Source organism: Bombus bifarius, unplaced genomic scaffold (genome assembly GCF_011952205.1).
Source record: "Bombus bifarius isolate JDL3187 unplaced genomic scaffold, Bbif_JDL3187 scf7180000007973, whole genome shotgun sequence".
Taxonomy (NCBI): domain Eukaryota; kingdom Metazoa; phylum Arthropoda; class Insecta; order Hymenoptera; family Apidae; genus Bombus; species Bombus bifarius.
The window spans coordinates 3,922,748-3,935,786 of record NW_022884359.1 but is presented as its reverse complement, the minus strand read 5'-3'; the positions used below and the strand labels follow the sequence as shown (position 1 = coordinate 3,935,786).

Here is a 13,039-nt window from a genome sequence, read left to right as displayed (position 1 = left end):
CTCGAGGTCGCCGGGTAATTTCGTTTTATCTGGCAGACCAATATCTAACTGAAACTGTTCCGCTTTCCTCAGCCCGTTCGACAAATCGAGCAAAGACACGAGATCGTACGTAGCGACGCGACGTGCAGATCTGCCGTGTGGGCAGGATCCTGCCTTTGACCGAAAGTCGGTTTGTATTTCGTGGGTCGAAGGTGAAATATACGAGAGAGCTTATCCAAGGCTCGGCCGTTAATTCATCCTGATATATGGTTGTTCGCGTGATCAATATCCGTATCTCGATAGTCCAACTTTCCCATATAGTTCTCGGTTAATTTGTTTTTCGGACACTTTCGCGATCGAAAGTCTACTATCATGGCTTTGACTGTCGGCAAACGGTTGCAAGCTCCTCTGACATAATGCTACGTTCGTACATAAACTGAAACCAAACTGCAACTTCTGCTTTCTTGGCGGGTCTTGCTTTTGATAGCACCCATCGGCTTCCTGGTTTATTTGCAACTGACGCTATACCGCTGGAAACTTCGTTCCACTTATGGAGCAGCCATGCTGAAACTGGCTAACATTACCACCCATGGATTCAAGAGCTGGTGAGGCTAAACATTATAGTTCGCGATACGAAAGAAAGTACGGTTATAAAGCGAGAACATAAACGATTCGAAGGAATTAAGCATTCTCTCGAAATTGCTAATTTCCACCGTTGATAAGTCCGTTCTATCTACGAAGAGCCGTAAACCGACACGACTGGGTCACCTCACCGCGATGACTCTGCTAAACTTCCGGTCACAAGTTTCTGACACCGTGTCGTGGAAACTTGGGCTTCACCTTGAGCGAAATTTCGAACGCGCCAGAGCACTGTGAATAGGGAATAAAAGGGTAGGAACAAGAGGTTGACTACCAGGTCGGTGGAAAGAGACCCCCATGTCTGGCCGACGAGCAACCACGGTCCGATAAATAGCGTCCTTTTGATAGTCCTGCGAGCTTTGAACGGTTCCATCGCTTTGTCTAGCCGCTATCAAATGAACTTGAGGGTCCGCGTAATAATTAGGCGACACAGAGGGACAGGGCCTAACTGCTAGTCTCAAAGTGGTCGTTACCGATATCAATGGCACGTTGTCGACGGAGACAAAGCTACGGACGCCTAATCGTTCGATTGGTCAACGAGCTTTCAGAGGAAGGCAAAGCAAGGCATAAATATCGATTCCTACTGCATGTGATCAGTTTCCTCGGTGTAGTTATAATTCTCTTATTGAATACTGCGAAAGGTGACGTCTGATATTACAAGATTCTAACAAGTATTAGAATATAATGTTAGTAACAGAAATAATTGAACGTCTTAAATGTGAAATCACGCGTAAGTTTTTATGATAGTATCTTTACAGTGTCTTACAGTCAATACTCTAGAGAATAGAATCTGTTGACACGTATTAGTAGAACATGCATGTCTAATAGGAGTAATTGAAGAACAAACGCTGATTTAAAGCAAGTACGTTGCGTGTTTTATGAATGTCACTCACATGGTTTTTGATACGGAACACTTTAATTTAATCGGTTTAATTGAAATCCCAATTATTCGCAACTTTGAACGCGACCAAAAAATCGGTTGTAAATACGAATCATCCGGTGTATCACTGCACAGGTTTATCGCATTTTACATCATGCATCGGTTCGATGACTGGTTATAGAAAAAATGAAACAAAATAATGTTATATTTATACAGGGTGTTTGGTAACTAGTGGTACAAGCAAAAAGGGGGTGATTCTACGCGAAAAAAGAAGTCGAAAATATACAATAAAAATTTTTTTTTTAATTTTTTTTTGTAATTTTTCCATTGAGACAACGTTATATAGTATAACGTTATATGGATTAACGTTATAACGTAGTACGTTATATAACATAACGTTATATAGTATAACGTTATATGACATAACGTTCTAACGTAATACGTTATATGGTATAACGTTACATCGTATTACGTTATATAGTATAACGTTATATGGTATAACGTTATAACGTAACACGCTATATGCTATAACGTTATAACATATTACTTTATATAGTATAACGCTCTAACGTATTACGTTATATAGTATAACGTTATACGGTATAACGGTATAACGTATTACGTTATATAACATAACGTTATATGGTATTACGTTATATAGTATAACGTTATACGGTATAACGTTATTACGTATTACGTTATATGCTATAACGTTGTAACGTATTACGTTATACATATACATATATATATATGGAAAAGGAATTTCTGGAAAAAATGTAATATAGCCACGAAATTGCCGTTCATCCGGCAGAACAAAACTCGACCCATATTTACATTCGTTTTCACAACTTCTGTCTTTTATTGATTCGATACGTTTGCCTGGAATAAGTGCACAGAAATGTACAGTATCTCATTGAAAGCATCTCCCTCGATGACGAGTCAATAGTTCGTCCGATCGCGGAATGATCGAGGCGATCCTTGTAAAACCGTCGCGGCGCTCCAACTTCCGCTCGTAAAAATGCATCTTGCCCGATTCCGCGAGCTTAAAAAGCGCACGTAGCCGTAAACAATAACCGTGTTGTGCATAAATAGCCGGCTAATAATCTAGCAGACAGAAACTTCGATCGAACTTCCATAAAGAAAGTTCTCGCGCAGAACTTTCCCAACGAACCTTCCCTGGTTGCGCGTTTTCTCCGCATTATTGATGAAACGAAGTTTCACCGGCTGATATTCGAGATGTTTTCGAGGCAACCTTTCCCCATCACTCGATCCGCTTGTATTTGATTTCAAGCCCCAACGGAGTACGCAAAACTACGCGAAGGACACCTGCCGGTTACATTCTGCTATAGAGGTAAAATCATTCTTCTTTCTTCTCTTTCTATTATATATTTCTAACTTCGCAGCAAAGAAGTTGAGCGCTTTCTCAACCTTCAACTGGCAAAGATAAAGTTCGAACAACCTATATTACACTCCCAGGGCATCATGTTTGATTGATTGTATTGGAAATCTACTTGGAACTTCGTGTTCGCTGACTTTAAATTGTTGTCGAGTTTTTGGTGGAGTAGTGTTGCTTTTATTTCGTTGCTTATATTGTACATGCTTAGCCAACATAGGTACGCTACTTTATGGCCTTACCAGTTGAGGATTCGAGGATAAACGGATAAAAGTTCGTTTAAGCGGAACTATAGAGCTTTTATTTGCTCAGCGAGATGTTCTTCTTGGAAATTTCTGTTCTGATCCATTTCCTTCAAACAGAATTTTCATGAAGTAGTTGAATAAGTACGTATACATGATAGAGCACGCTCTACGCGTCTCTGTCCGTCGAAATGTTCGATAGACGAGATAGTCTGAACAGCTTACAGTGAAAAGTCTCGAAAAACACAGTCACACATCGACACGAACACCGTCACGCGAAGTTACATTTTCACTATACGATTGCGACATAGTTTGCTAAGATCTGGTCGTAATTGAACACATCGAGACCCACGCGATATCGAATAAATTCGAAAATACACTCGTAGTTTCATGATAATACAAACGTTAAAATACCGATCGAATTTTGAGATTCCATATGTACGCGAGAAAAAGTTAGATAAAAAATCCACTAGCCTAATTCATCATTGTATCCATCGTGCATTTTCATTTTTCGTTGCTCTCGAGATCGTAGCAAACTGAAAATGAGCGACAAAATTTCGTCGGAAGAGATATAACTCGTGCAATCTGCTTTTATTACGTCGACGTATGACACAATACACAGGATAGGGCAATAACTCAGAATATCTCTATCGTTTCAAACAGCCTGGCAAAATTTTTACGTCAAGAGAAATATTATGAAAATGTCTTCTCACAAAGACGCGCCAAGTTTCAAGATTCATTCTCCCATAATACTGCAATTTTACGCCATCCATTTTACAACGATCTATAATATAATATCGAGTAACTAGAAAGTTATCATCCCACCCTGTATTCAACAGATATATATCTCTATATATTTCGAACATTTCTCGATCAGCCGTAACTGTACACATAAACATTCGATGATACTCCTCCTTAATAACTAGAAGGATTAACATATATATAATCTCCACAAGATATAATTACATTTTGCTTGAAAACTTGATAAGAACAGGGACACATCAACATTCGATTAACCACAGTATAAACGGTGCGTCAAACAACATTTTGATTGTATTCTCAGCACAATACTTAACGACTAGACGTATGAATCTTTGGTATGGGTACAATAATAGCATCAAAAATACATATACATGTCGAAAATTGATCGTTTCACCCTAAGTGATCGGAACGCTATCGTATCACAATTTTTGGCGAATGAATAGACAGAGCAAATATGACAATATTGAACACGTTGTGCGTACAACAATAACAGGTAGATCACGTTATCGCGAAGAAGTGAAAAGGTACGACACGTCGAGGATACGCGTCGGTTTTTATCAGACAGAATTTTGTACCGGGGGAAGCGGTTAATGGAAGACGATAGTGTGCGCGTGAATACCAGGAAACAACGCGAATCCTTTTCTCAGAATACAACGATGCACAAGTGTGTAACATACAAGATAGTTCCCTTTTCGCAAATGTATAAGTAAACTATCGACCATTTCGATCAGAAATTTTTCTAATGGAGGTGCACAAACTTTTGAATTTATGTTAGTGCTCCGGAATTGGTACATCCTTGATATTCTACTGTGCACAGTCGTAAGTAGGATATCTTGGAATATTTAAACGACTGGAGATTCGAGTACAAGTCAGTCGTGCAACGTTGTTAGCTGAATAAAGTGCAAGCTCGACGAGGCAAGTTTATTCAGCTACGCTACGCGTAAGAACAGTGTCAGCAGTAGCAGGAAGTACTTGGAGGCGGTGTGTCGCGCTCGTGGCATCGTAACACTCTTTGGTGAGGTAGCAATGATTTATCCACGGTAGTTTCCATCCTGCGCATCACCCGGTCCAAAAGTATATCCACGGCACGTGCCACGTTCTGGCCCGTAGCTGCACTCGTTTCCAAGTAGACCAAGCTAAAGAGTATAGTTCATTCAGATTCTTTATCTTTCCTGTTAATCTGGATTCTTGCAGTTTACGCTATTTCAGACTCCTGTGTTTTTAAATACAATTTTTCAAATATCGTAAATCGTAGTGAACTTCTCAATATATATCATATATTATATATTATACATTTATTTACTATATAGGTTATTTATTATATAGAATCTTTGGAAGACTTGAATAGCATAAACCGCAATTTCATCCTACGTAAGTATCATCTCTTCTAATTATACCAATGAAATAAAGGAATTGGAAGAAAATATAGGTGACAAACGGATTTAGAAATTATTATGAGAATGCGTGCAACTCAGATATACTGTTTGGTTTTCGAGAGAGGAAATAGAAAGGAAAACGATAGAAACAAGGCTGAATGAATCGGATGGCTGATAAAGAACGTAATGAATGACGTGTAGTATGTTATTTACCCATGCTTCTCCGCTAATTCCCGTGCCTTATGTTCACTAACAACCCGTTTGTCTTCGAGATCGGATTTGTTTCCACAGAGAATTATGTCTGGATCTTCGCAATATGCGTGAGTCTACACGTGTACAAATATGAATCAACGATCAAACAAAGAAATCGAGAATCAATGAGAAACAGAAACGTACCACAATGCAAAAGATAAAGAGCTTCCAACTAAATCCGACAATGAGACAATTCTAATCCATCTTCTTACAACAAAAATTCTCAAACACATCAAGATAATATTATGAATAAATAATTGGAAACTCTTCTTGTTAAAAAATTATTAAAAATATACATTAACGCACTATGTACAACGCTGCTTTATTTCTTCAGTTAGTTCCTACCGCTAAGAAACAGATTACGTTAATGATTCTTTAGGATTTCTTCCTCTTCAAGATCAAAATTTCCTACTTTTTCGGAGGCAGACTTTCCTCATATCCGAAACTCGCGATTTATCTATTCTTTATCTTCTATAATCGAAAAAAAACGATATTTTTCACATAATTTTGCAGATGTCATACGCATTACGTTAATGATTATATCATACATTAATTGCATGGTGCAAATATTCTTATTAAAATTATTAAAATAAATATATTCTTATTAAAATAAATATATTAAAAATAAAAATATTCTTAGTAAAATTTTTGCACTTATCTATATGATAAATCTCAATAATTTTTCGATCGAACGATAGTTTGAGCTTTTTACGTATAGGAATACAAGAAACATATATCAATAAGTTTATTAATTATATGCAAGCTACTATTACTACTATTTTATTTACAATTACTCTCTAGCAAACATACAAAGTAAATCATATTTCATGCTCTAAATTTCCATGCACAATTCATTGAATCTTTTTATTCCCAAATTCAAAATATCTTTACTACAGTATTAATTCACATCATGCAACATATACCAAATGATCATCATACATGAAACCAACTAAGATATTAGTATGCCTAATGGAGATTGTGTTCCATAAATAAATTAACTCAAATCATCGTTCATTGCACAATTTGTACAGTAATAGTATTAATAAATAATGAGTACCCTAAGCTGCTCCAGCCAATTTCTTACTTCAAGAAAGGACAGCTCATTGGTCAGATCAAAAATTAGTAGAAAACCCATGGAATCCCGGTAGAAGGCTGTAGTTAGACTTCTGAACCTGGATATTAATGGCATTGCTACACTTTCATCAAATCTACCATTACTCTATTATTAAATGTCAATTCCTAAACCTTATTATTATGTCCTTCTTTTATACCATATTAATAAATGTAATTTTTTCATTAAGAATTCTAAGCATTTTATAGGAAACACTAAAAGCCTTGTTTAGTATGAACATTACTATAAAATACAAGTTTTCAAATGAATTATCATAACAAATGTTACCGCTCTTGACCAGCTGTGTCCCACAGCTGCAAATGCACACGTTGAGTTCTACCATTTGCTGTCTGGTATATCTGTAACAGTTAATGACTTTGGCTTGTACATGATAACATATGTATCTTGAAGACATTTACATGTACTTTCATACTTTGACCCACATATTCCAAGATATTTTAAATAAATAAAATTTATATAAAAATCAACAAAGACAACTTGTATTTGGTAATAAGGAAAATAATATAAGTGAATAAGTACTGAATGATGAAACAATCTCTTACCACACGTTTTTCCTTAAAGTCAATGCCAACAGTGGATATAAAACGAGATTCGAACGTGCCATCGGTATATTGATATAGGAAACTAGTTTTACCGACTCCAGAATTTCCGAGGGCTAAGAATTTAATAAGATAATCGTATTCCATCTTTACGTACTGGCGATTAAGAATACACGGTTATCGCACTTCTATCACGGAACTTTGTTAAAACGAACACTTTGATATAAAATTCTATCGATCGTTTTTACCATGACTCAAACTCCGAAAAATAAGAGATTTTGGCACGATTATTCGTGTAATCGTTTAATTTCGCGATGATCGGTAGAATCAAAGAGACATGTGCGATGTTAGACACCTGTTGCCTACGTATACAATTTTCAAAAGGTTCGCGCGTTTCGAAACAAAACACTCGGTATGTAATGACGTTTAATATTACGAACTTTACAGTTTCGTAATCGGAGATAAACAGAAGAAATACGTAGAAATCAACACCTTGCTGAAAATTTGCAGACTATACTGAACCTCGTTCACAGTGACGTATGACAGGTGTGCATAGAAAACGCCACGGAACATTGCTGATAATTACAGTATTGCCAAAGTTGATAAAGGAAATTCGAAAAGCTATAATTTAACTTGACAAACTACTTACAATACAAAGTACAAATAACTGTTATATTGTAACTGATCTTTATTTTTTAATAATAGAGATTAATTTAAAAAATCGTAAATACACTATTGAAAACAGGTTATAAATATAAAAAAGTATTTCATTTTTTGTACTTCTACATTCAAGTGAACTATATTTAAGTTTGATATCCTATTATATTTTTTATGTATCACATGTATATAATGGTGCAGAAAACTATTAATTTTTCTAATATAAAATATTTTGTAAATTCTGTAATGTTGGCAGGTATGGTGCATCATGTCTATAGTAACAAGAAAATGAATATTGTTTTCTATATAACAATCTATAAAAATAGCGGAAAAGAATACTAAGTATTCCTCAATACTTTATGATTTATAAAATATATTAATTTTTTTCTATATAAAATTCTAATCATATTTTTATATAACTTTGTATAAAGTACCTTTATCTATATTTGATAATAATTATGTTAATCATTCAGTTATAAAATATGAACGATATCTCCGACAGTAATGATTCCGTCTTCTTTAGTTTCTTTGGTTAAATAAATACCAAACCTCATTTTCCCATGAAATTGTTCTGTGAGTGTACGTAATGGTTCCACTGTCTTTTTACTGGTGGTTTGATCAATGCAAATCATTTGACATCTAGTGCATGGCCCAGTTACCTAATAATATTCATCAATGAAAGAAGTATATAACCTCTATATTTGTTCTTTCAATAAACATACCACAAAACTATTTTTTCCTATATAGACATGTTCCCATTTTGTTTCTTCAAAGGCTTCACAACCGCTTAATATCATGTTTCCCCTAAATCTATGTATAATTGTGTCTTTTTGAAATTCTGTATCAGATATTTTATCACTAAGCCATGATACACTTGCCTTATTTATTACTAAATATTGAGCTTGGCTAGCGAATGATAATTTAGTTTTACTATCCTCTGCAAAAGCAAAATGCAGTTATATATGAGAAAACAGAATCTTTGCAATTTTATGTTATGAAAGATACCTTTCTTTCTATTACCATTATCATTTTGTCTTATAAGCCTCAGATTTGGAAGACCTAATGCTGAACTTAACCATTCAGAAACTTCTGAACCACAATCTATACCTTCTACTTTGTGCCCACAAACTCTACTTTGGCATACTGTACCATTTATAGTATTTTTTGGGCTACTATTTAAAGAAATGTTTATAGTAGGCATTTCTGAAATATCCTTCGATCATTAAATTAATCAACACGTAAAAAGATAATCATAATTTTTACCTGGATAATGTAATTGCATGATTCCTCTGTCTTTATATATTATTGGATTTAGTAAACAAAGATTAACATGTTGCTTTTGTGTTAAACAAATACCAGAAGATGTAATAATCATCCACTCTCTATCATATTCTAGACCTTTTGAATTTAAATTCCAAGAACCTATTATTTTATAGGCACCACACGACTTTATTGGATATATGTACAATTGTTCTAAAGTACATTTCTTTTTAGTTGCACTAGTGTCCATTGTGAGTTTAAAAAATGGATTGTCATTAATAAAATGAGTTACTGATTTTTTCATATTCTTTAATTTATCTGTAATTCCATTCATATCATCATTTGCAACATAGTTTGTTACATCTTTTGTATTTACATCACGTTGATAATATTTTTTGTATAAAGCTCTTTTATAATCTAACCACCACTCTGGAATTTTATTTATTGGTGGCCCATCCACAAAACACTTTTTGATCATAAGTAATAAAGTTTGAACATCCTTGATTGTAGACATGTATCCAAATGAAGCTCTAACAGCACCTGTTGGTTTCCCATTTATTAGATCTGCTGAACCTCCACAAACATATCCAGCCTCATAATTCTGAAGAACTTCCTTATTCGATAATGCTAAGTATCTCTGACATGCACCAGGGTTGCAAAAGCAACCAGTTCTTAGATGTATTTTGAACAAAGCTGCCATATGTAAAATCTCCATGTATCCTATATATTCACCATTGGACCGCATAAGATTAAAAGTAACAATACCCCCTTGTATGTTGTGATTATCAAAGGCAGTATCGCAATACAATCTTGCAACTGGTTTCCCATTGGCATGGTGAAGTATTAACAGAGATCTGTGCAGAAACCTTGCAAGTGAGAATACATGCTTTGAAATTTTGTCCATTGTGACAGATGATAATATATCAAAACCATGTTTCAAAGAAATTATAGAGAGAAATGGGATAGTACCATCTTCAAATCTGTAACAGGATGTATATCAGTAGGAAATTAGTTAAGTTTAGAAATAATTATTGATCTTATACCTTTGATGAAGGGTTCTTCTTTTTATATGGAACAATTCAGAGGTCAACGAAACATCTATGGTACCACCACCATAATAAACTTTTTGAAGTGCACTTGCACTATCATTTTTTACTAGTAATGCACCAATTCCAGTAGGATATCCAAACATTTTATAAAAAGATAAACAAACAAAATCTGGTTTGTAGATAGATAGATCTAAGTCATTTGTAGATGCAAAGCTAGCAGCATCAAGTAGGACATACCACTTTGTAGATGTATCAGAAACAACGCTAGATAGAATTCCATTATGTACATGTTTAATCCATGTTAAAGGATACTTTAATCCAGAAAAATTACATTGGGCTGAGTAAGCAAACAGTGAATTACTTTTGGTGGAATTATTCTGTTGTTCATAGGAACTCATAGATTTTGAAGAATTGAAAATTTCGAAAGCATTGTTGTGACTCAAACAAGATATCTTTACTCCTTTTTTATTAACAACTTCTCTCATGCCAAGAACTGAAGTATGATTATCTTGTGTATAGATAAAATGCCCTGAATTAGAGGTATCTTCTTTATCCTCGTTAAAGAAGAATGTATCAGCTATTAACTTTAAAGACGCAGTTGCACCCGATGTGAAAATAATACTGTATTCATCAATAGAGGTGTGGAAATGATACAAAATCCTATAAAATTGAAAAATTATTATCATAGTTGACAGTATTATTGATTAACAGTATTATTTATCTTCAGAATGTCTTACTGGTATCTCATACGCTCTATAATATCTTGAGTTATATTACTTGCAGTTCCAATGGAATGTGGATTAGCATAAAGAGAATTGTGTAAATCAAATGCAACATTTTTTATTTGCATATCAGAATACAGTGTTGCTCCTGCATGATCCAGGTAACATTCCTCTGAAAGTTAAATAACGGTTAAAGATACTTTTTACTTTACCCTTTACAAAGATACTGTTATCTTCTAATGCAGATTATTGCATGGGAATTATCTGTTTGGATGTATGCCATATGGTGTCATATCTGTAAGAAACGCTAAATGTAAAGATCGTGCAATTTGCTTGCCACTTACCCTTAATTCTTGAAAAATTATTTTCAAAACTTTTCGTAATCTCTTCATCGTATACTGGTGTATACGATAACATCGAATCTATCGTATTTTCCATATCGATTGATCTATAATATGTAGACTACCTAATAGAATCACTGACAAAGTTACATTGTGTATGAGAATAATACTGGACACCGACCATGCAATCTAGTAATGATTACTTGACAAGGCTTGTGAATACTGTGCTTCTTAGATTCCAAAGAACTATGACGAAGAATTTCACATAATTGCTGTTGCCCATGACTCATGCATTGCTTTTATATAACGAACTTTTAAAAATCGCGAGTAAATAAGTTGCAACAGCTACATAATCATTATTTACAAAACATGTAAAAAAATACACGATAAGATGTACTAGAACTAGAAGTGAAAGCAAATGAAGAAGCAGAATTGTTTTTTATGTACAGATTTATTCTATCAATAAGATTCTATATTTAAAACGATAATTTTATTCAAAGTTTAGTAGGTGTAATATCAAAAACTTTGGAAAACAGAAAATTCAACGAGTTGATAAGGCAATGCTTGAATATACATATGCATGTATATATGAAGATACACACGTGCATACAATTGAGATTATATAACATACAATAGAAAACAGAGTACTTGTTGCAACATACTGCAATGTATATGAAACACAAAACAGAGATGCAGTATATGTTTTAGAATAAGATTAGAGTATTTACCAAAGAATAAAAATATATTCAATTAGTTAAAAAGTAAAAGGAATTTGTGTTAAATTAAATCATTGGACTGTTTCAAGTATATTTAAAGATTAAATTCTCATGTGACGAGGTGGCCGAGTGGTTAAGGCGTTGGACTGCTAATCCAATGTGCTCTGCACGCGTGGGTTCGAATCCCATCCTCGTCGACTTTTTCTGTTTTGTTATATTTTTTAAAATCTTATATCATGTTAATACATTCTTCTTTTTATAGTACATTAGTATATCTTGACAAAAAGTAATAAAATTTAAAAGAAGATATGAGAATTTTTTAAGCAAACAAATAGATTATGCAGAAAATAGAAATGACAGACGTATTTTTTTATCTTTTTGTACATTATGTATTGCGTAACCTAATATTGGAATAATTATTGTGTAACTGTTTCTTAAATTATCTAGCAAAAATTAATGAAAAGATATGAAACGAAGCAAGATAATTTTGAAACAGCAAGACTATCGAAAACATCTCAGGCTCAACGGAACTTCAGAATCGTCGGAATCGTCTGAATTAATAAATAAAAATGTTCCCATCACTTTTATTAATTTCAAATTTCTACAAACTATATCGAGTACTATTTATCAGGTTAATTCATTATAAATCAGGTTAAAAAATCTTAATGCAAAGCATATATTTAATTCATTTCTTTCCATAATTCTAATATGATGTATCGCGTCACAAATCCTACAAAAAATTTATCTCCAACAGAAGAATATCTTCAAACGATCACATATCTCATTGAAAATAAATCATTATCGTCTCGCACTTCTATAATCCTCGAGGATATGTATGTGAAATACAAATTGAACAAAGGTTATAAAATAAAGTATTGACGTGGACGCTGGAACCGATCATTCTCGAGAAGACTCGATAAAAATCATTAAATGTTACGACACGCATAAACAAACTACACCTATCGCAGATATTTGCATATTCGTAAAAATATACAATAATGAAAGTCGCAAAATTGTTCGTAGTGAATAAAAAAAAAATCCATCAACGTCCAGAGAATAACAGCATGGAACTTCATCGTCGACAAACTCGATGGAATCTC

The 13,039-nt window shown here is 33.9% G+C and overlaps 2 protein-coding genes and 1 non-coding gene across 4 annotated transcripts; 1 reads left to right on the top strand and 2 right to left on the bottom strand.

Moving 5' to 3' along the window:
* Nucleotides 1-2,327: 2,327 nt before the first annotated feature.
* On the bottom strand, nt 2,328-7,778 carry LOC117215806 (ras-related protein Rab-27A). The gene is made up of 5 exons (XM_033462283.1): nt 7,198-7,778; nt 6,923-6,993; nt 6,581-6,695; nt 5,485-5,597; nt 2,328-5,031 (listed from the first exon to the last, which is right to left on the bottom strand). The coding sequence occupies exons 1-5, from the start codon at nt 7,339-7,341 to the stop codon at nt 4,848-4,850; spliced, it is 627 nt and encodes a 208-aa protein (XP_033318174.1). The 5' UTR covers nt 7,342-7,778; the 3' UTR covers nt 2,328-4,847.
* A 199-nt stretch (nt 7,779-7,977) lies between these two features.
* Nucleotides 7,978-11,793, bottom strand: LOC117215784 (molybdenum cofactor sulfurase). Of its 2 annotated transcripts, XM_033462266.1 has the most exons (7): nt 11,227-11,793; nt 10,898-11,054; nt 10,155-10,820; nt 9,115-10,091; nt 8,872-9,054; nt 8,574-8,788; nt 7,978-8,510 (listed from the first exon to the last, which is right to left on the bottom strand). In XM_033462266.1, the coding sequence occupies exons 1-7, from the start codon at nt 11,318-11,320 to the stop codon at nt 8,325-8,327; spliced, it is 2,478 nt and encodes an 825-aa protein (XP_033318157.1). In that variant the 5' UTR covers nt 11,321-11,793; the 3' UTR covers nt 7,978-8,324. The 2 variants fall into 2 exon arrangements, with proteins under 2 accessions (XP_033318157.1, XP_033318163.1); XM_033462272.1 differs by lacking the exons at nt 10,898-11,054; nt 11,227-11,793 and having other exon boundaries at nt 10,155-10,668; nt 10,745-10,804.
* Nucleotides 11,794-12,054: 261 nt separating this feature from the next.
* On the top strand, nt 12,055-12,136 carry Trnas-gcu. The gene has a single exon. It is a non-coding gene; the product is annotated as a tRNA-Ser (tRNA).
* The last annotated feature ends 903 nt before the right edge of the window (nt 12,137-13,039 follow it).

What these genes read in the sequence shown, in the direction of transcription:
- LOC117215784 (XM_033462266.1), bottom strand. Translation starts at nt 11,320, where the DNA reads ATGGAAAATACGATAGATTCGATGTTATCGTATACACCAGTATACGAT. An exon ending in ATAGAGCGTATGAGATACCA is followed by an intron (nt 10,821 to 10,897) that starts GTAAGACATTCT and finishes TCAATTTTATAG; the next exon opens with GATTTTGTATCATTTCCACA. An exon ending in AGAAGAACCCTTCATCAAAG is followed by an intron (nt 10,092 to 10,154) that starts GTATAAGATCAA and finishes ATCCTGTTACAG; the next exon opens with ATTTGAAGATGGTACTATCC.
- LOC117215806 (XM_033462283.1), bottom strand. Translation starts at nt 7,341, where the DNA reads ATGGAATACGATTATCTTATTAAATTCTTAGCCCTCGGAAATTCTGGA. An exon ending in ATTGGCTGGAGCAGCTTAGG is followed by an intron (nt 5,598 to 6,580) that starts GTACTCATTATT and finishes GTACACGTGTAG; the next exon opens with ACTCACGCATATTGCGAAGA. An exon ending in GAATTAGCGGAGAAGCATGG is followed by an intron (nt 5,032 to 5,484) that starts GTAAATAACATA and finishes TATACTCTTTAG; the next exon opens with CTTGGTCTACTTGGAAACGA.